At 34.4% G+C, this 22,585-nt stretch overlaps 1 protein-coding gene across 1 annotated transcript; it reads right to left on the reverse strand.

Annotated features, from left to right (window-relative positions):
* Positions 1–3,305: 3,305 nt before the first annotated feature.
* LOC145570958 (uncharacterized) lies at positions 3,306–5,018 on the reverse strand. Its single transcript, XM_081630096.1, has 2 exons — positions 4,794–5,018; positions 3,306–4,423 (listed from the first exon to the last, which is right to left on the reverse strand). The coding sequence occupies exons 1-2, from the start codon at positions 4,891–4,893 to the stop codon at positions 3,540–3,542; spliced, it is 984 nt and encodes a 327-aa protein (XP_081486222.1). The 5' UTR covers positions 4,894–5,018; the 3' UTR covers positions 3,306–3,539.
* Between the last annotated feature and the right edge of the window lie 17,567 nt (positions 5,019–22,585).

Below are 22,585 nucleotides of genomic sequence, written 5' to 3' on the forward strand. Positions count from 1 at the left end.
AGGTTTAAAGGGAGATGGTGTGTTCCACATAATCGAGGTGATTTGAAGCAAAGGTTGATGGAGGAAGCTCACAGTTCTCCTTATTCAATGCATCCCGGAGGGGATAAGTTGTATAAGGACATGAAAAAGACATTCTGGTGGCCGAATATGAAATGGGAAGTGGCAGAATTTGTGGCTAAATGTTTGAGTTGTCAATAGGTTAAAATCGAGCATAAGAGACCCCCAAGGAACAGTTTAATCCTTGGAGGTTCCTAGTTGGAAGTGGGATTCGATCTCTATGGATTTCGTAGGAGCTTTGCCAAAGACTCGAGCAGGAAATGATACGATTTGGGTCATAGTGGATCAACTAACGAAGTGTGCAACTTTCATACCCATGAGGAGTACATGGTCGATGGATCAATTGGGAAGAGCGTATGTGAAATTTGTGGTGAAATACCATGGTGTGCCGAAGGACATCATCTCGGATAGAGACTCAAGGTTCTTATCCAAATCCTGGCAGAGTTTACAAAAGGCTATGGGGACTAAGTTGTTGATGAGCACTGCATTCCACCCCACAACCGATGGTCAAACAGAGAGAACAATACAGACATTAGAGAATATGTTGAGATCATGTGTTATGGAGTACCAGGGTTCATGGGAAGATCATTTGGACTTCATAGAGTTTTTCTACAACAACATTTATCATGCAAGCATTGGGATGGCGCCATTCGAGGCTTTGTATGGGCGGAAGTGTAGAAGCCCGATATGTTGGAACGACATAAGCGAGACCGTTACACTTGGGCCAGAAATGATCGAAGAGACGGTGAAACAAGTAAAGATGATTCAGGAGAAAATAAAAGCCGCACAAGATCGTCAAAAGAGCTATGCAGATTTGAAAAGGAGGGATGAAGAATACGAAGTAGGTGAGAAAGTTTTATTGAAAATATCTCCAATGAAGGGAGTAATGAGGTTCGGGAAAAGAGGAAAGTTAAGCCCCAAGTACATTAGACCATACGAGATCATCAAAAAGGTGGGAAAATTAGCATACAAGTTGGATTTGCCTAACGAGCTAGAGAGAGTTCACAATGTGTTCCATGTGAGCCAAATTCGGAAGTACATACCAGATGCTTCCCATGTCTTACAGCCTGAGACCATCGAGATGGATGAAAATTTGACTTATGAGGAAAGACCTGTGAAGATTTTGGATAGTAAAGTGAGAAGCACTAGGAACAAGGATGTTAAGATAGTCAAGGTTCTATGGTCAAACCATAAAACCGAGGAAGCTACTTGGGAAGCCAAAGCAGATATGAGGAAAAGATATCCTGAGTTGTTTTTTGAGGTCAGTAGTCGAGTTACGGGGGCGTAACATTATTTTAGGTAAAGATAAATGAAGATAAATTTTATCCTAAAAAAACCAAATTATCCTCAATTCACTACGCCTAATTGACTGCAAGTCTTTTTTTTTTTTTTTTTCTTTTTCGTTTTGTCTTTTTTTTTTTATTATTTACAGGCTACTGTATTATATCTAGAGCTTCAGTTTCCATCAATGGTGATTAAGATAAACCAAAAAATAACTACTATCAAGTACTCCTTCATTTACGAATTGGATGTTGGTGCAGTGGTGATTGAGACTACACTTGGTAGGAAGGACTTGTGTTCGATCCTTCGCAACAACAATTGGGAGGAGACTGGAATCCAACCACCCATAACTGATCCCCAAATCCAGATTAGCCCAAAGAATGAACTTAGTGGAACACCAAAAAAAAAAAAAAAGTACTCCTTCATTTTAGACCATTTAATTATTGTACATAAACATGATACATGAGTTTTGAATTAGTTTTTTTTTAGAAGTTACATTCAGATTAATATAATTATCCCTTGAGATGTGATTCAAATAAATTGACTAATTTGATTTTCTATGAAATAAAAATGTCGACATAATTGTGATAATTTGACATTACTTTTACAAGATTTTCATAGATTTTGATAATTTAGGGAATATTTTTGTGAATGATGAAGGTAAATAATGAAGTCAAACATTGGGGGTTCAACGTTAATGTTGACATTGGGGATTAAGATGATTTTTTTTTTCCCAATTTTTTATACTTCTAATTATGTTAAATAATAGTATAATTTAATCAATATTACATTAACACTCTTAATAAATCGGTCATAGTATAGATCTAACATTTTTAGATCTATGAAGAACGATGAATGTTTTGGTTGAAGATGAAGGTTTAGATTGAAAATGAAGTTCAATTTAATTCATACGAATGTTAATAAGGTTACAGATTTTTTTATTTTTTTATTTTTTTTATTTTTTTTATTTTTGTTTTTTTACAAAATTAATAAGGTTAAAGATGATATATAGAGGTTGAGATAAAATATTTAAAAATTGATATATTTTCTTTCCAATTTTTATCAAAAAAATACTAAGTGTTAAATAAAAAAAAATAATGATAACCAAACAATCCCTTGATGAATGTGCAACATAGGTGTAGGATTGGACAGCTAAGATTACTCGAATGATAAATCAACAGTTCAGATTTTATATCTTATTGTAGTCGATCATAGTCGTCCGTAGTCGACAACTATAGTAGAATTTTTATAAATTATCAGAACTAGGCTAAGTGGATTTTTTTATTATTATTATTATTTTTTATTTATGGGTCAAAGTGGTGTGTATAAATAATGTAAAAATGAAAATGTTGCATTAAAAGTTAACTAAGGAAGTATATAGTGTAGATAGTATATAGTATATAGAATACAGTGTAGATTTTTATTATTGAGTTCGAACACCTCTTGTAATTACTGAAAAATTTCTTTGTTAGATTTTTGCTGTACTAGCTTGTTGATTATATCATGAATATTCTTATTCTAGCTAGTTAACATTGAAGTAAACATGGGATGAAAAAGATTGAAGTTTGAAGGAATGTTTGAGTTCGAACACCTCTTGTAATTACCGAAAAAAAATCAAGTACTGACTTGTTGTTGACCTTGTTCGTTAATAATATATCGTGAATATTTTTGTCATCATTGAAGCGAACATGAGATGAAGAAGATGAAAGATGGAATGAAAGTTGAAAAGTGATTACAAAAAAAAAAATAACTACTGACTAGTTAGAATGGAGACATTTAATTTGACGGTATGTCATTTGTGGGATAGAAGATTTGTACCCGTGGAAGAGTGAGAAAGTACGTAGACAGAGTAGAGAGGACAATATTAGATCAACATGAATCAGCGTACACTAAAAATAGAGCATATATAGGGGATAAAATGAGCTGAAATACTTTAAATTTCAACAAACGTAACACATACACACAACTGAAAATATAATTAAGAAGCGTCACTTCATCACTAAGACACCAAATGTGTCAATTTGTCTTCATTTCTTCCCTCTCATACTAAAATTTTAGGATGTTACAGAATTAAAAACTTATACACGCATTATTTTCATAGCAACCATAGTAAACTAAATGTTGCATCCTTTCCAGCATAAAGCACAACACCTACTAAACGGATATCAAATTGCATGATAAGGCAGTGAACATTAATAAACTCAGTTATTAACTTGTTCCTTTGGTGGATAGTGGCCGCCATGGCCATGACCGTGACCTCCATGACTGTAACCATAACCTCCATGGCCATAACCATAGCCCTCAGGGTTCACATCACTTTCCTCTTTCTTTGGCTGATAATGACCATGTCCATGACCATGACCATGACCATGATGATATCCGTAACCTTCAAGGTTAACTTCGTCCTTCTCCAGTAGACCATGACCATGCCCATGCCCATGGCCATGACCGTGACCATAACCTTCAGGGTTAACATTATCCTTCTCTGATAAGCCATGACCATGACCATGACCGTGACCGTGACCATGATGATATCCATAACCTTCAGGGTTAACCTCTTCCTTCTCTAGGAGACCATGACCATGGTCATGCCCATGACCATGATGATATCCATAACCTTCAGGGTTAACTTCTTTATTCTCTAAGAGACCATGACCGTGACCATGTCCGTGGCCGTGGCTGTAACCATGACCATAACCTTTAGTGTTAACTTCTTCACTCTCTAAGAGACCATGACCGTGACCATGTCCGTGGCCGTGACCATGACCATAACCTTCAGTGTTAACTTCTTCACTCTCTAAGGGACCATGACCGTGACCATGTCCATGTCCGTGGCCGTGACCATGACCATGACCATAACCTTCTGGGTTAACTTCTTCACTCTCTAAGAGACCATGACCATGACCATAACCTTCAGGGTTAACTTCTTCCTTCCCTTGGAGACCATGACCATGATGACCGTGGTCATGACCATGGTGATAACCGTAACCTTCAGTATTAACTTCTTTCTCATCTTCTATAGGCCCATGACCATGACCATGACCATGACCGTGTCCTCCATGATACCCATCCGTAGATTTTACTTCTGCCCGCACAAATAAAATAAATAAGAAACATATTAAAACACAAATCAATGTATGCTTAAATCTAATATATTTACATAAGAGCATTTTTTGCACCCATTAATTCGTCACACAACATGAATTTCAGGAAGAGGGATACATGAATGATATATTGCATTACATTATATAGTTAAATATTTTCCTATAATTTAGTACAGTAGCAAGGTTATTGGACATATAATTTGCATACGAAATGCCACCACCTTTGTCTTAGAGTAATCTAACTTTTAATGGGATAACTAAATCCAAACGTAGATAGTATAAAGTATAAACATCGTTCATCTTATATTTGAATATCTTCAATTCAAAGATAAGTGAAAGAGAACAACTTACGAGTAGTCTCAGCTAGCTCACGAGCAGAAACCTCGGAAGAAATAAAAAGAAAAGAAGCAAAAACAAGGCAAAAAACAACAAAGGGCATTGAGGAGGCCATCTTAGAAATTGTAAGTAAAATTGTTTGAGATTATAAAGCTATGGAATAAACTAAACTCTATTTATAGATAGTTTACACCTCAAAGTTGGGGCCACACTTTGAAATTAATACGAGTATTGCTTCACAAGGGTCAATAATAAACCAGATTTTGTCGTGTAGATATGTTATTAATCAAAAAAAAAAAAAAAAAAGTTATTCTGGTAGGTAGAGAAATGAAAAGCTACTAAATACTTAGTAGGTGTTTTATTGATTAGTTGAATTATACTAAGAACTATTAAAGGTAAATAAAATTTTCTAAAATATGAGTTTGAATAATTGCACCTGTTATTAAAATTTTTATTTACTAACAAAGTGTTGACTCGCTTGTTATAGTTCTTACATTTATTTGTTTTAGAGTCACAGTCCGTAAATATTGGACTGAAAAATACCTTGAGGGTTAGTTGAGGTATGATAGATCAAGATTCCTCCCTATCAATTTCAAAAAATTAAGCAATATATTATTATTATTAATTTCTTTTTTTAATAAAAATCATCAAGACTTTTTCTTATGTTAACGCTTGGTATCATATTGTAATTTAAGGCCAACTTAATCAAAATTTAAATTATGGTTTAAGCACTAAGCACATCATGATTGATTTTACATTCTATAAAAAATGTACGGTAAAGTTTTTTTTTTTTTTTTTTTTGACACAAACCGAAAGCACATCATATTATTAAGGCATCAAGTTTGCAAGATCAATACAAATGGCCCCTTGTATTTCACAGGGGTACTCTTCAAGTCAAATACGGCACTCATTAAAATTGCAACTTAGACTAGCCAAGCTATGCGCCACACCATTACCTACCCTTCTAATAAAAGAGGATTCAACGCGTCTACAATCTTTCACGAACAAGAGAATATCCTTCACAACATTCCCAAAGGCATTCGGAGGCGTGATACCCTTCTTCATATGATGGTACAACTTGATATTGTCGGTTTCCAGAACAAAATCCCTAAAGCCTGCTTCCATTGCTGTCACAAAGCTCCGTCGCATGGCCATTGCTTCACCAATCTCTACCTCAAAATTACCTTGGATGTACGAGCTGAAGGCTAAAACCACATCCCCAAAACAGTCCCTTAAAACCCCTCCCATTCCCAACTGCTGCTGATTAAAGAACGTTGCATTAGAATTTAATTTATACACACCACCTTCAGGGACCTTCCACACCGAGCCTAACTGCTGGACAGGTTGAGCAATCCCACATTTCTTCAAAGCACTCTCGTACTCACTAACAAGGCCAACAGCCTTATGAATGATGTCAGCTTCCATCTTTCTCTTCCCTTCAAAAAATCCAACCATGCGCCTCAGCCAAACACCCCAAGCCACGCACCAAAACATATCCCACCATTTTGGCTCATTGATTTTCTCCTTCGTAACATTACACCAAGCTCTAAACCCATTGGTCTCACCAAGATTAGTATCTAATCTAAGCACCGAATATTTCCATATTATACTAGCAGACGAGCACAACAACAACATATGAAGAATGGTCTCATTCTCCTCCCCACACATAGGACAGATTTGATCATCAATCATTCCCCTAGCAGCAAGGTTGCTCCTAGTAGGAAGGCTTTCATTTACACATCGTCACGCAAAGAATTTCACCTTAGGAGGTATACGAGCTCGCCAAATAGCTTTCCATTTGAAAGTATCATACCCATTTGAAGCAGATGCTTTCTCCCTTTCTTCATTCTCAATGAGCATGTTGTACGCAGTTTTAACATTGAAATTCCCATCCTTCGAGTGGTGCCATGTCCAGCTATCATTTTCTTTGAAAATAGGGATGGGAATACTACAGATTTCCTTTACTTCTCTTGGAGAAAACAGCTCGTTCAACATGTTAATATTCCACTGTTTCTCCTCCTATAGCTCCTTCACAAAAACTGGAGCATTCTCACTCTCTCCCCTTTGTGCAAAAACACGAAAATCAGGAAGTTTTAGTACCCAGGGATCGTCCCAAATATGTATACTACTCCCCTTACCAACACACTTTCTGGATCCTTTTAGAATCACCTCCTATACACTTAAAATTGATCTCCATGTAAAACTAGCAGAAGAGCCAATCTTTGCATCCATAAAAGTCGAGTGGGGAAAGTATTTACCTTTTAGCACTCGAGACATCAAAGACGTCTCATTTGTCAACACTCTCCACGCCTGTTTCGCTAGCATTGCTTTATTGAAGAGCTGCATATTACGGAATCCCAAACCACCATTATTTTTTGCTCGATACAAATTGTGCCATGCCACCCAACAAGTTTTCCTTTCTTCCCCTTTTTGACCCCAAAAAAAATTCCGATACATTCTTTCCACCTCTTTCAAAATGCTAATCGGAATTGAGAAACATTGCATTGCATAAGTAGGGATAGCTTGAGCCACAGCCTTTATCAGAATTTCTCGACCTGCCTGAGATAAAAAAATTTCCTTCCAACCTTTAAGCTTCTTCCAGACCCGATCCTGAATATTCTGGAAAATAATTTTTTTAGATCCCCCAATGTAAGTAGGGAGTCCTAAATATTTTTCATGTCCCTCGACAGCCTTAAAAGATAACTTCATCGAAAGCGTATTTTTCTTCTCACGATCAATATTTTGGCTAAAAGACACCTCCGATTTTTCCATATTCAGTTTTTGGCCTGACGCCTCCTCATAGGTTGAAAGAATCTCAAGAACTCTGTCAATTTCTTCTTCATTTTCCCGAACAAATAGTAGGCTATCATCTACAAAAAACAAATGTGAAATAGGCTCAACATGTCTACCAACTTTCACTCCATCACCTTCTTCCTTTCCGCATCCCTTAAAAGAGCAGATAATCCCTCCGCGCACATAATAAACAGAAAGGGGGATAAGGGATCCCCTTGCCGGAGCCCTCTACTTGGCTTGAAACCCCGAGACGGCTGTCCATTTACCAACACATCAACAGAAACTGAAGTCACACAGTTCATAATATTTTGTACAAAAGTCTCCGAAAAGCCAAAATTTTTCATCATTTTTTTCCAGGAAATCCCATTCTACTCTATCATATGCTTTTCTCATATCAAGCTTCAATCCCAAAAGACCCTTTTTCCCTGTCTTCTTTTTCCTCGGATAATGAAAACATTCATAGGCCACAAGAATATTGTCTGTAATTAATCTACCCGGCACAAACCCACTTTGAGATTCACTAATAATAGTAGGGAGTACTTTTTTAAGTCTATTAGCTAAGACTTTTGACACAATTTTATAAACAACATTGCACAAACTAATTGGCCTATAATCAACAGGAGACTCACACTCTTTTTTATTTTCGGAATTAGCACAATATGAGTCTGATTAATAGGACCAATGTCACCTACATTATTAAGAATACTCAAAGTGTTTCTAATAACATCATTGCCAACAATATTCCAGAATTTTTGATAGAAAATTGCAGACATACCATCAGGGCCCGGAGCTTTTGTAGGGTGCATTTGGAAGAGAGCTTTTCGAATTTCTTCACCATTAAACGGAGCTAACAAATCAGCAAATTGCTCCTCTGAGATTTTCGAGTCAACTTTATCAAATGAACCACCACCTAAAACGTATGTACGACAACCCAAAACCCCCAAATACGTAACCAAAACCTCAAAAAACTCTCCCCCACCACTTTAAACCCCAAATCCGGCCCTCTAACACCTTCGAAACCCTGAGCAACGGAGTTCCGAGGGTGGGGGACGGCCAGATTTGGGGTTTTAAGTGGTGGGGGAGGGTTTTTTAGGGGGGTTTGGGTTGGGGATATGTGGGTTTTGATTGGTGGGTTCAATAGGTAGGGGACGGGGTCGCCGGTGCGGAAAGAAGGTGTCAAGGCGCCGCGGTGTGTGCCCTGTGTGCGTGGGCCGTGGGGGTTTCGGTTAGGGTTGTGGTTGGGTGGTGGGGAGGGTGGTCGTGGGTTGAGGGGGCTGTTTTTTTTTTCTAATTTTCTTTTTCTTTATTTTTTTATTTAATTTTTTAATCAATTAAATGATGAAACATGTAATCTCAACCTGTTATAACAGGTTAAGTGACCGGCTGGGATCATTTTGAGCAAATGACCATCAAAGTTGGGATTATTTAAAAATAATCCAAAGTTGGGATTATTTTGAGTGAATGGGCGAAAGTTGGGATTATTTTTGTCAATTTTTCCTAAATGAATTCATTAACTGCAAAATTCTCAACATGCAGCAAAAAATTGAAAGAATGTTTGGTTTCGGTAGTATTTGGTAAGAAATTAAAACTTTGCCTTTACTTTGGTAGTATTTGGAGTAAGAAACGAGGGCAGATGACTAGATGAGGGGAGCTCCCCTCTCAAATTAAAACTTTGCCTTTACTTTTTTTAACCATCCCAAGATCTCTTAAAACTGAAAGGGGAGGTCTAATAAGTTGAGCTACCTGTCACTCTCATTATTTGTATATATGTATTTATGTAATGGTAACACTGGTAAGAAAGAGTAAGATGATATTATATACTCTAATTGTCCCAACTTTTGCCCCATTGCATAAATACAAGTTCAACTTTATAATCCTTGATCATACATGTATTTCAATACACTACTTTGATCATAAATATATTTAGTTGCATATAAAAAAAATATAAAAAAACTATTTTGTATAAATTAATAACTTACTTTTTAAGATGAATCAAATTATCTCAAGATACTGTGTAATACTCCGTAATGTTTTATTTGAGTAACGTAGAATGCTCTCATTTTAGGAATAGTACCAAGATTTCAAATGGGAAGAATTTGTATAACAGATGAGGGAGTTATCAAATATGTCACATCGTTCATCACAAATCAAACAAGGGAAAAAAAGGAGGGAGAACACTTGGTGCTAGCACAAGAGGTTGCTCGCATCCTTAAGGGAGAGCTTCCAAACGGAGGGGTGTGAGACAATAAAGCTATGCCTTGCAAGGGCAATGTAGACATTTCAGGCATCATTTTAGAGAAGTCTCATTGAGCTGTCGAATAGTACCAATAGAGATTTAGTGATACAAAATTACAAATTACACACTCAATGGTACAAAATATAGTGTTAGTGGTACTCAAAAAATTCATCTGAAAGGTTCAATGGAACAAAATATAGATTCAATGGTAGTAGTTCTTATAACTTTTTGTTTATTTTGCAAGTGAATATATGTCTGAAAAGTATTACTCTTCCTATCTCTCTCTTCATTGTACCTTTTTAATTTTTTTTTTATAGTTGTGAGACATTTTACTATGTCTCACAACCCTCCACTTATACTTCCTCCTTAAGATGCGAAGTTTGATCCTCATCAACAACATATCCCACCCTTACCCCAGCAACCAAAAAAAAAAAAGTAAAAAGGCAACCCAGATCAAGATAGAAATAAGCGAAAAAGATTTTTAAATCAATGATTACACAAGGAAAAAAAAATGGCTACTATTAAAAAAAAGGAAATTTCAATTATATCTTAGCATGAGAAAAGATTAAATATACGAGACAAATAAAAAAAAAAAAAAACAAAACAAAAACAAAAAGTTACAATCATTTTCATTTTAAAATAAGCGAATAAAATATGCACAATAAAATTGTTTGGAAATTTAAATTAATAGTCACACAAGAGAAAAAATAACCAAATAGAAAGAACAAATCAATGGTCGTGCAGTAGAAATAAAAAATGTAGGATGAAAATTAAAAACTGAAGGATAATGACAAGGGAAAAAAAAAAGGAAGAAAATTCATTCCAGGCATGACCAAAAACTAACACTAACTTTTACAGTGTTATAGCAGGGTTACTCCCTCACATAGTGATATCTTTAATTATCAATAATAATAAATTATAACAATTGAATACTTTACCTCCGTTTATTGACGGGTGTAGTAGCAAATTAGCCCCAACACTTTTATTGCAGGTGTAAAGTAACCCCATAACTTTTACTTGTAACAAATTAACCCCACAACTTAATATAATTGTGCAATCAAAACCTATACATCAAATTTGAGCAAATTAGCAAAATCACATTAAAATATATAAATTTCATAAAATATACTCCAATAAAAGACAAAAAAAAGTTAAAAAAAAAAATTTAATTACATCCAAAATATTGTGCATATACATTATCATATATATTAAATACATACTATAAAATATAGAAATTATCGACACTGAAATATGACAAAGGGCAAAAAAATTAACGGAATTTAGCAAACCATCGTACTTGATTAATCTCTTCAATTGCTCACATTTAATTGAAATGGTAAGAAATATAACGCATGTATAATACTCTTAATGCTTATTATTAATACAAAAAATTAGCATGTTTTGATGAATTTATTGTTAAATAATGATGCTCAGATGTACGTTGCACGATATGTTAAGTTTTGGGGTCCATTTGCTATAATTAAAAGTTAAGGGGGTAATTTGAACATAGAGTTAAAGTCTTGGTGCTAATTTGCTATATTTTCCGTTTATTGACACGTATTACTTTTTAGGAAGTGCTTTTTTAGTTGGCACGTTTTCTTTGAGGTAAATTTTTTCCCTTGCATTTACAAGCTATCCCACTTGCTTTTTCATTCTCTCTCACTCCCTCCCCTCTCCTTAATATATGTGCCTAAATCAAACGCGTCAACTAAATTGAAACGGAGGAAGTATTAATTATCTACTCGTGGAGACAATTCTAACAATTACCCATAAGACTGTTTTTTTTTTTTTTTTTTTAGTCTTATGTATAATTCAAAAACATTGGTCAAAGTACGTTTCGTAAATAATGGTAAAATCCTCAATGGGGCACTTAAAAAGAACAGAGGGAGAAACTTAATTAGTTTTTTTAGAGAATACTATGTCAGTATTATAGGAGTTACATACTCCATTAATGTTATAGGGGTTAGTATGTGATATAAGAGTTACTTAAATATAATAAGGGGTTACTTTGTCAGGGTACAAGAGTTACTCCGCTTTTTTATAAGCAGTCATAAGGTGTGGCCAGCCGCAGAGAAACACGTTGAATAACTAAATAATGAACCAAAAATTTAAAAGTGTTTTATATTTTTTATGGAAAAATAAATTTTTAAGGTGTAATTTTTTTTTAATAATAGTTAAAATTAATTTCATACCAAAATTGTGGGTATAATATTAATAAAATTATAAAGTTAGATAATTAAATTCAAGATCATTTCCAACTTTAATAAATTAAAAACCGATTATAATAATAATCGAACATTTGATAATTAACCCAATGTATTATAATGTACTAATGTAGTAGCTAATCAGAAAAAAGTGTACTAATGTAGTTTATATACTAGTGGTTAATTACCCAAATAAACAAATGTTACGTTCATGAATCTATATGCAAACTTGTTGTTGCCCTTAATATCAGTATAGTGAATTACTGACGTGAAAAAGACGTTCTTATAAAAACACCAACTTATTAGATTACTTGGAGGATATAATCTTTCCCTTCGTGGAGGTTGTTTTCCTCATCAAAAACAGTTTTTGTAGCTTCATATAAATCTCTCTAATAGGTTTAACTTACTTATTTCTAATTTTCAACTCCTTTCTTCCCTTATTTTTTGTTCTATGAGCCTATGAGGGTATTGTTACTTTGTTAATTTTTGGTTGGAAAAAAATGATAAGAAAAAAGAGTGGTAGGGTTAATGGGGTGGTTGTGAGAGTAAAGTTATGGTCTCATACACGTAGAAAAAGAATGGAGTAAAAATTGTTAGAGTATAAAACATATTCCTGGGCGGCCTCAACCAAAAGCTTAAGCTTTTGGTTGAGGCCGCCCAGGAATATGTTTTATACTCTATCAAAAATAAAGGAACGGACTATAAAGAAAATCAAGGCAAAAATAAGAGACAGCGGGATTATTAAGTTTGCGGTCATAAGTAAATGATTTAAGAGTGAAGAATGAAGAGAAGCTAACACACGAAATAATATGATTGTGATTTGCAGATCGCAGATGAATAAAGTAAGAGAGAACGAACAAAATGACAGGATAAGTTAGTATTATAAACGTTATGAAACAATGGTATCACTTTTATATACGCTACTATAATAAGAAAGCTTTTTTGTTTTTTTAGAAATAATAAGAAAGCTTTTGTATTAGTGTATTACCCTAATTACTAAGATATCAGAAATTTAGATAAAGTATATAAGTAGGCTTTGACTGAGTAAAACTTTAAGTACTAACTACTAATATTAACTAGTCATTAAGCACTTGATTATTGCTGTCTACCCACTCACCTGAAATAAAAGATATAATACAAATTGTACAAGCAATAGTCGTTTTTTAAATGAAGAAAGCAAAGAGAGAATCTAAGCAAACGTTAAAAGATGAAAATAAACAGGCCGCCATAGTTGAAATTTTGATACACAAAATAAGCTTTTGAGTTACATTTCTAGCATGAAGACATCATAATAGACTTTTATCATGTATATTTGTAATAAAAATAACTTTTATGAGTCGTTCTCGAGTTTTCATCTAATTAAGCATTTGAGCTAATGGTTTTGGTGATCTTGCAATCTAATAATGCTTATCCTATATTATATAAAGTTGCATTGTCCATGATTGCAATTATTATTAATGTTAATAAATGATAAGAAAAATGTATTCTATGATATTGCTCTTGTTCAAAAATATGGGTTACTTTGGTACAAATAAAAATAAAAATATTTGGGTACTTCTTTAATCGATGTCGATCATTTGTCTTTTCCTATTATTATATATTAATAAAAAATTGGAAAGAAGAGTCATATAAATCTATTATTAATGTAGTATATAATAATAAAAAAAAATTATTATATGTAGCTGACCCACCTGTGTAGAGACTAATCCTCATGGGGTTACTTTGTTATTGTTACTAGGTTAGATCTCGTGCCATGCACGGTGATCTATAGTCATAAGCCAAATTAGCCCCGTGCGATTGACGATATATAAAAAATTTCAAACCATTAATTGCAATGGTATTTAGATCTAAATAATTTTGAAGATTGTAAAAATTTAACCAAATTATGCAATACAGAGTACTCTTAAATCGAGAGTAAATATATTTGGAAGCCAGATAGTTTTTATTTTTTTATTTTTTTATTAATCCATAATAATGTAAAAAAAATAAAAAATAAAATACTTTGTAATATAATAATTATCTTCAAAAAAATATACTCTGTATATATTTTAATAATTTAAGGTAAAAATAAGAAGGTTTAAAAAAGGTAAAAATAAAAATAGTATATGATGTCAGCATTTGATTTAGGCGGGAAATTTTTTAACCACAACTTGACATATGTACAATTTAAATAGGGGATGATGTCAGCGGTTGTTACTTTAGTTATATTTATATACAGATAGGAGTTCCTCGGTTAATGTTATAAGGGATACTTTATCAGTGTTATAGGGGCACGCTACTCAGTTAGTGTTTTACGGGCAATTCATTCGGTATTACAGGAGATTACTTGGTCAGTATTACAGGGATTATTTGTTCTTTTACAAGTGGTCATACAGTGTGACTAAAAGTGAACTAAACATGCTACGAAATAAATGTCGATTTTATTTTTCTAATTTCTTACCACTACTCTAAAATAACATCCATCTTTCAATTAGTGCAACTTTTTTTAACAACCTCTAAATAACTTTCACCGCTACTTTTCTCCAATAATTTTCACTTCTACTATTTTTTTCTTTACATACATTTATCTCGAAGAATAGCACGGGTATACTCTAATAAAAAAATTATGGTCAAAGCTAATACATGAATAATGAAAAATGTCCAACGTCCCATCCAAACATTTTGGGATGGATGTGTAAGAAATTTGTGGACGTAAATACAATAATAATCAGGGGCGGATCTATTAAGATGCACAATGAGTCACGTGACTCACCAGCACACACCAAAAAAAAATTAAAAAAAAAAAAATCTAAGAGACCCCATATTACAGATAGGCGGTCCCTTTGTTGCTTTTATTTGAGATTAGCCCAATGTCAGTTTTTAAATATCAAAAGAGACCGCCTATAAAAATATCAGATAGGTGGTCTCTTTATTGCTGCTATTGCCACCACGTCATTAGAGACCTGTTATCTAGATAACAGGTCTCTTTTTGTCAAGAATAATTTTTTGCATTGCTTTCATATTTCATTAAAGAGACCTGTTATATTTAATAACCGGTCTCTTAAGTTATCTAACTTATTTTTTTAATAATTCTTGTTTTTAAGTAAAAAAATCTTAAAGTTAGTTTAATGTAATAGTTTTATAGTATGTATTTTTATATCCTAGTTTTGGATTGAAATCATTTTGGTGAAATATAATTTTTTATATATAATTTTTGGATTAAAACAAGTAATCAATTATTGATGGTGACTCATAAGTTCGAAAATCCTGGATCCGCCACTGATAATAATGTATGTGGATTATACGGTGATGATTGTCTATATATGTTGTCATGTAGTTTAGCCCAAAATTCAAGTGATCCATTAAAGTAATTATTATTATTGGGCTTGTTACATCTTTTATAGAGTATGGGTTTAGTTTTAGACAAACTTTTAAATAAAACGGATGTTCAGTAAAATACTGAACATCCGTTATAAAGTGACAATAAAATGTGCAAAAGTTACACTAAAACGCACAAAAGTTACCATGACATATATAAAGTTATTTACGCTTCATAGATAAATTTGACAAAAGTGACACTAAATTTGACAAAAGTGACACTAAATCTGACAAAAGTGTACCCGATGTACAGTAAATTACTGAAAACCGGGTGTATACAAAAGTTTTCCTTAGTTTTATGTGTAGAGACCGTTGAACCTTTTCTAATGCATGATGGGCGGATTAGGGAAGGGGGTCTATATATATAAATAGACATGTATGGTTATGGTCCCTAGTAGTACATACAATAGACTCTCATTATATCCCATCAATAGAGAGAAACTCTAGAGTGTGTATCTACTAGAAGACGCATAATCAAGAAGGAGTTCGATCAATTGTTATAGAATCAGGTACGCTTCCGCAATTATGTTTTACCGATTAATTTGATATGAAGATTAAGTATATTGTAGGACTTAATCCTAACAAGTTGTATCATGAGCCTCCTTCATATTGGATTAGTTGGTTAATTTCATTCCGTTAGTTTTGGTTTAATCAATCGTTTGATTGGATATGAATTACCATGAAACTATTGAGTCTTGATATTAATTAATTTTTGTGACCGTCATTCTGTGTATTTTGCTGAAACGAAGTACTGTGTGAGTTAATGGAGTATTTTCGTTTCGGCTAATTCGTTGTATATGAATAATAATTTTGGATCGGATTTGATCGTATTGCTGCAATGGTTTATGGAGCGTTAAAGTAGTTTAACTATTTTGCGACCTTCGGTTTTCGGCTATTTTGTCTCATATTAATTTTAATCACTTTGTGAAAGTAGTTTAATTATTTTGCGATATTATTTATTTTGGTTTATGCTGTTAACTTTCTTTTTATCATGGCAACATGATTTGATTATTTACGAAGTACTATATACTGATCCTTCATTATTGATTACGTTGTAGAATCATATTGTATTCTTGAGTTGGATGCTAACATATACGGCAGTTTCTTAATCTGATCATTAAGCATGTATTAATCAAGAGTAGTATAAACGCGTAATTAATATGTACATGTATTAGGGATTAAATCAGATTTTTATATTTGACAATTGAGTAAAATTAATATTGTGTCTCATATTTTACCGGTGGCTCTCACTCACTCCGGACATCCGGAAAGCCTGAAACCATAGGGCTATAATGCTTTTCTCCTTTAGATGCTGTCTTAATACTCTATAAATCTTCAATAAAGTCAAAAGAATAGTCTGGGTTCACACCGGTCCGGACAGAGAGGCAGGTCATAATCAGGAAACATCTTCATCAATCTTTCATAGGGGGTCTTCCATTTGAGCACAGAGGATGGAAGTCAATTTATGATGTGAGTTGCTGCTAGAACACACTCTCCCCATAAATTCTTAATCTGTTGCAGTTTAGAAGATGCCCTGATGTGTTTACTTCTGAAGTTGAGTGGGCCATTTTGGGTTTATTAATTGAAACAATATGTTACCAAAGTAACCCCTTTTGTGTAGATTAATTTATTTGAAATATTGAGATATGTGTTTGTTTGATTTTCATGCGATTAATGGTCGGCCCAAAGAAAGGCTATTATTTGGCCGGAAATTAAACATGCTTGTGGTGATAAATATGTAACAATTATAAGGTTTTCCATGTGAATGTTGAGTCGGTCTAAAGAAAGGCTTAATGTTTGACAGGATTTTATTGTTAATATTTGATTACTACACCAAGAGGACCACATACAAGTTAATTTTTCCGTCCAAAGACTAAAAAATTAATGTTGTGCTAGGTCTCTTGTGATGGGATATGTTTGTCAATATTTTAATCTGATTATTAAAGTTAAATTTTGGAATTAATTGTACGTGAGCCTATTTTGTTTGTTTGTGTTCTCTTCAGTTAATACTTCTACTAATGTGATATATGCCAACATTAACACTATACCCATGCTTGATGGGACAAACTTTAAGAGATGGAAAGAGAACGTAATGATCGTTCTTGGTTGCATGGATCTAGACCTTGCTCTTCGAGTTGAGCGTCCTGCTGCTCTTACAGATTCTAGTTCCTCTATTGAAAAGGGGAATATGGAGAAGTGGGAACGCTCAAATCGCATGTGTCTTATGATCATGAAACATGCAATTTCGGAATCATTCAGGGGCACTATGTCCGGAGAGGATAATGCCAAATCGTTCCTTACAGAACTTGAAAAACGTTTTGCTAAAAACGAAAAGGCGGAAATAAGCACTCTCTTGAGTAGTCTTGTTTCCCAAAAGTATAAAGGAATAGGGAACATAAGGGAGTACATTATGGAAATGTCTCATATTGCTTCAAAATTAAAGGCACTAAAGTTAGAGATGTCTGATGACTTGCTCGTGCATTTGGTTTTTGATATCTCTTCCTAAACAGTTCTGTCAGTTTAAGGTCAGTTATAACTGTCAAAAGGAGAAATGGACTCTAAATGAGCTCATTTCTCATTATGTTCAAGAGGAAGAGAGATTGAAGCAAGAAAAGACATAAAGTTCTCACTTGGCATCTTCCTATAAGGATGGCAAGAAAAGGAAGAAGGGTAAGGATGCGGTTTCACAACCACAAAAGAAGTAACATAAGGAAGAGAAGGCTGAAACAAAAGCATCTGGATGCTTCTTCTGTGGTGGGATGACTCACAAGAAGAAACAATGCACTAAGTACCACGAATGGGGTGCGAAAAAGGGTATGTTTCTTTCTTTTGTCTATTTTGAAATTAATTTAATTTCGTTACCTAAACACACTTGGTGGCTAGATTCTGGTGCTACTACTCACATAAGTGTGTCCATGCAGGGTTGCCTGAATTGCCGAAAACCGAGTGATGGTAAAAGATACATCTATGTGGGTGATGGCAAGACAATTGAAGTTGAAGCTATAGGCACTTTTAGGTTGTCGTTAAAGACTAGATATTATTTGGATTTAAAAGAGACTTTTGTTGTACCGTCTTTTAGGCGGAATTTAATTTCTGTTTCTACATTGGACAAATCTGGTTATTTTTGTTCTTTTGGAAACAATAAAGTTAGTCTTTTTTATAATTCAAAGTTAGTTGGATCTGGTTCTTTATCTGGATTTGACAACCTATATTTGTTGGATACTATTGCTTCATCTAATGAAAGTTTGCATGTCATGTCTAGTGGTACCAAAAAAAAATTAGCAAATGAGAATTTTTCATCACTTTGGCACAAACGTTTAGGACATATTTCTAAACAAAGAATTCAAAGACTTGTGTCAGATGGAATTCTTGATTCCCTTGATTTTTCAGATTTTGATGTATGTATTAATTGTATCAAAGGGAAACAAACAGACAAAAGGAAATTAGGAGCCGAATGATTTTCAGATGTCTTAGAACTAATACATACGGACATTTGTGGACCATTTCCTACAACTTCTTGGAATGGTCAACAATATTTTATTACGTTCATAGACTATTATTCTCTTTATGGCTACCTATATTTGATTCATGAGAAATTCCAAGCATTGGATGTGTTCAAATCTTATAAAGCTGAAGACGAAAATCAACTTGGGAAAACAATTAAAAAAGTCAGATCTGACCGTGGTGGTGAATACTATGGCAGAAATGACAGATCTGGTGAACAACGTCCATGGCCATTTGCTAAATTCCTAGAGGAATGTGGAACTGTCCCTCAATACACCATGCCAGGATCACCTCAAATGAATGGTGTAGCTGAGAGGCGCAATAAAACATTACAGGAGATGGTAAGGAGTATGGTTAGTCACTCTACCTTACCAGAATCCCTCTGGGGAGAGGCAATTAAGACCACAACTTATATTCTCAATAGAGTACCAACTAAGGAAGCTTCTAAAACCCCTTATAAACTATGGACTGGTAAGAAACTCAGTATAAAACATCTACACGTTTGGGGTTGTCCAGCTGAGGCAAGACCTTATAGGCCAAATGAAAAGAAACTGGACTTTAGAACTGTCAGTTGTTACATTGTTGGGTACCCTGAAAGGTCTAAGGGGTATAAATTTTATGATCCAACAACTAGATCAATTTTTAAGACAGGAAATGCTAGATTTTTTGAAGATGTTGAGTTTGGAGGGGAAGATAATGTTAAAGAGTTTATTTTCGAAGAGGAACAAGTTTCTCTTCCTTCAGTTGTTATCAATCATGATCAAACATTAATTCCTGGCATGATTGAAGGTACAACTCAAGAAACTCAAAATGATTTCCCTATTCAGAATCAACAGGATATTCATGATGAACAAACTCAACAACTTCAAGAACTAGTGCCATTAAGGAGATCCACTAGAGAAAGAAGAAGTGCAATTTCAGATGACTACATTGTTTTTCTCCAAGAACAGGAGGATAACAATGAAATTAGCGAAGAATTTGTTGCACTACTTCAAGAACAAGAGTTGGATAATGAAATGGTGGATGATGATCCAATCACCGTTCAGCAAGCCATTGAAGGCCCTAACTCTCAAGAGTGGATTGATGCCATGAATGAGGAAATTAAGTCCATGATGGACAATGACATTTGGGACCTTGTTTCATTTCCAGAAGGTGTGAAACCCATTGGTTGTAAATGGATTTTTAAGACCAAAAGGGATTCAAATGGCAATGTGATAAGGCGTAAGGCTCGTCTTGTCGCTAAGGGCTATACTCAAAAGGAAGGCATTGATTATAAGGAGACATATTCACCGGTTTCATCTAAAGACTCCTTTAGGATTATGATGGCACTTGTAGCATATTATAATCTTGAGTTACATTAGATGAATGTTAAGACAACATTTCTAAATGGTGACATTGAAGAAACCATCTATATGCAGCAACCAGAAAACTTTGTTTTGGGAGATTTAAAGAAAATGGTTTGCAAATTAAAGAAATCCATCTATGGACTCAAACAAGCTTCGCGTCAATGGTACTTTAAGTTTCATCAAGTTGTTATGTCTCATGGTTTTGAGACAAATGCAGTTGATGATTGTGTGTACCATAAGTTTAGTGGGAGTAAGCATGTTTTCCTAGTTTTATATGTTGATGACATATTGCTTGCCAGCAACGATATAGGCTATTTGCACGAAACCAAGAGATTTCTATCAAATCACTTTGAGATGAAAGATCTTGGGGACACCTCTTTTGTGTTAGGGATACAAATCCATCGAGATCGTCAACTAGGCACTCTTGGATTGTCACAAAAGGGCTATATTGAGAAAGTTTTGAAAAGGTTTGGCATGCAAGACTGTAAACCAGGTGACACTCCTGTGGCTAAGGGAGACAAGTTCAGTCTCACTCAATGCCCAAAGAATGACTTTGAGAATAAAGAAATGAAGAAGATCCCTTATGCATCAGCTGTAGGGAGCCTTATGTATTCTCAAGTTTGTACTCGTCCAGATATTGCATACATTGTTGGAATGTTGGGCAGATACCTAAGCAATCCAGGACTTGATCATTGGGAAGCAGTAAAGAGGGTTATGCAGTATTTGCAGAGAACAAAGGATTACATGCTCACTTACAGAAGGTCATATCAACTTGAGATTGTTGGATACACTGATTCTGACTTTGTTGTATGTCAAGAAAGCCTCAAATCCACATCTGGCTACATCTTTGTCGTAGTTAAAGGAGCTGTCTCTTGGAAAAGTGTCAAACAGACTGTTACAACTATTACTTACACCATGGAAGCAGAATTCATAGCTTGTTATGAGGCATCCAACCATGCATTATGGTTAAGGAATTTTTTCACAGGTCTACGCATAGTGAATGGTATTGATAGACCACTCAAATTGCTATGTGACAACAGGTCAGCAGTATTGTATGCCAACAATAACAAAAGCTTGCCAAAATCAAAGCATATTGATGTCAAGTTTAGAGCTTGAAGGAAAGAGTGGAGAGTAAACAATTGTCCTTATAGCATATTAGCACAAACTCCATGATTGCGGATCCGCTTACTAAGGGTTTGCCACCCAAAGTATTTCATGAGCACACTGCTCGTATGGGTGTCATGCCACCTAAGGATATATAGTTTCAGTGGGAGTTTGTTATCTTATTGCTTGTATGACATAAACACGTTTTGAATATTGAGGTTTTAAGTATTTCTGCAGAAATAAAGTATTCAATTTGGTTTACTCTTCTATTAGATCATATCGTGATCTTGCTAAAGTTTAAAGTGGACCAGTTGGAAATAGACATTTTGGATCACATTTTGTTATTTCCATGCTACACACCTATACTTGTTGCATGGCGTTGATTGTGTTAACATTGTGGCCATTGATGGGTCTAGTTACGTTAATTGTAGCTTAGATTGCTTTGACTCTATGTTAATATAATTGATGGACCGAATTATTTAAAGACGTTTGTAAATGATAGTATTCTGAGCTCATAGAGTTTTAAAGTATAATGCAATTATTAAGCATCACAAACATGTAATTGTATTTGGTCCAAGTGGGAGATTGTAAGAAATTTGTGGACCTAATACAATAATAATGTATGTGGACTATACAGTGATGATTTTCTATATACGTTGTGTTAGTTTAGATGAACTACTACAAGAGGGGGGTGAATAGTAGTAGGTTCCAATCGCGGAACTTAAGTGGAAATAAACAATTAAAACGTAAAGGAACTTAAAGCACACAGCAAGATTTACGAAGAAACCATCCAATGCCTAACTGGAAGTAAAACCTCAGCTCTATTGGGACTTATAAACAAATTCCACTATAATAGGCAACTCTCCTAGTACAACCTATTACACAGACCTTTGCTTTGCAAGTTCCACCACGGACACTTGACTATATGATAGGACACCTCCTACCAGACCTAAGACACTTCTGAGGACCCTTTTCTCCCTTTACCTAGGACACTTCCTAGGTGACCCAAGACACCTCTCAGGTTCCTTTCACTCACTGTGCACTCACAGCTACCACTCGAATTTTAGAGAATTCAAACTCATACACTCAAGCTTGAATTTAAGAGAATTTACAATCTCACCCCAAAACCAATTACAACACAAAGACACACTCTAACACATAAATGGAAAGCTGCACATGAAACCCGAAATCAAAATAATAAAGCTTAAACCTTTGGAAAACTTACTCTTAAGCACTAAGTGGTTTTCACGCTTAAAACTCTCA

This window comes from Chenopodium album, chromosome 1 (assembly GCF_948465745.1).
Source record: "Chenopodium album chromosome 1, dcCheAlbu1.1, whole genome shotgun sequence".
NCBI lineage: Eukaryota > Viridiplantae > Streptophyta > Magnoliopsida > Caryophyllales > Amaranthaceae > Chenopodium > Chenopodium album.

Bases quoted from the DNA above. Each gene is read 5' to 3' on its own strand.
- LOC145570958 (XM_081630096.1), bottom strand. From the start codon at position 4,893: ATGGCCTCCTCAATGCCCTTTGTTGTTTTTTGCCTTGTTTTTGCTTCT. The intron at 4,424-4,793 runs GTAAGTTGTTCT...TTGTGCGGGCAG, and splicing joins TGAGCTAGCTGAGACTACTC to AAGTAAAATCTACGGATGGG.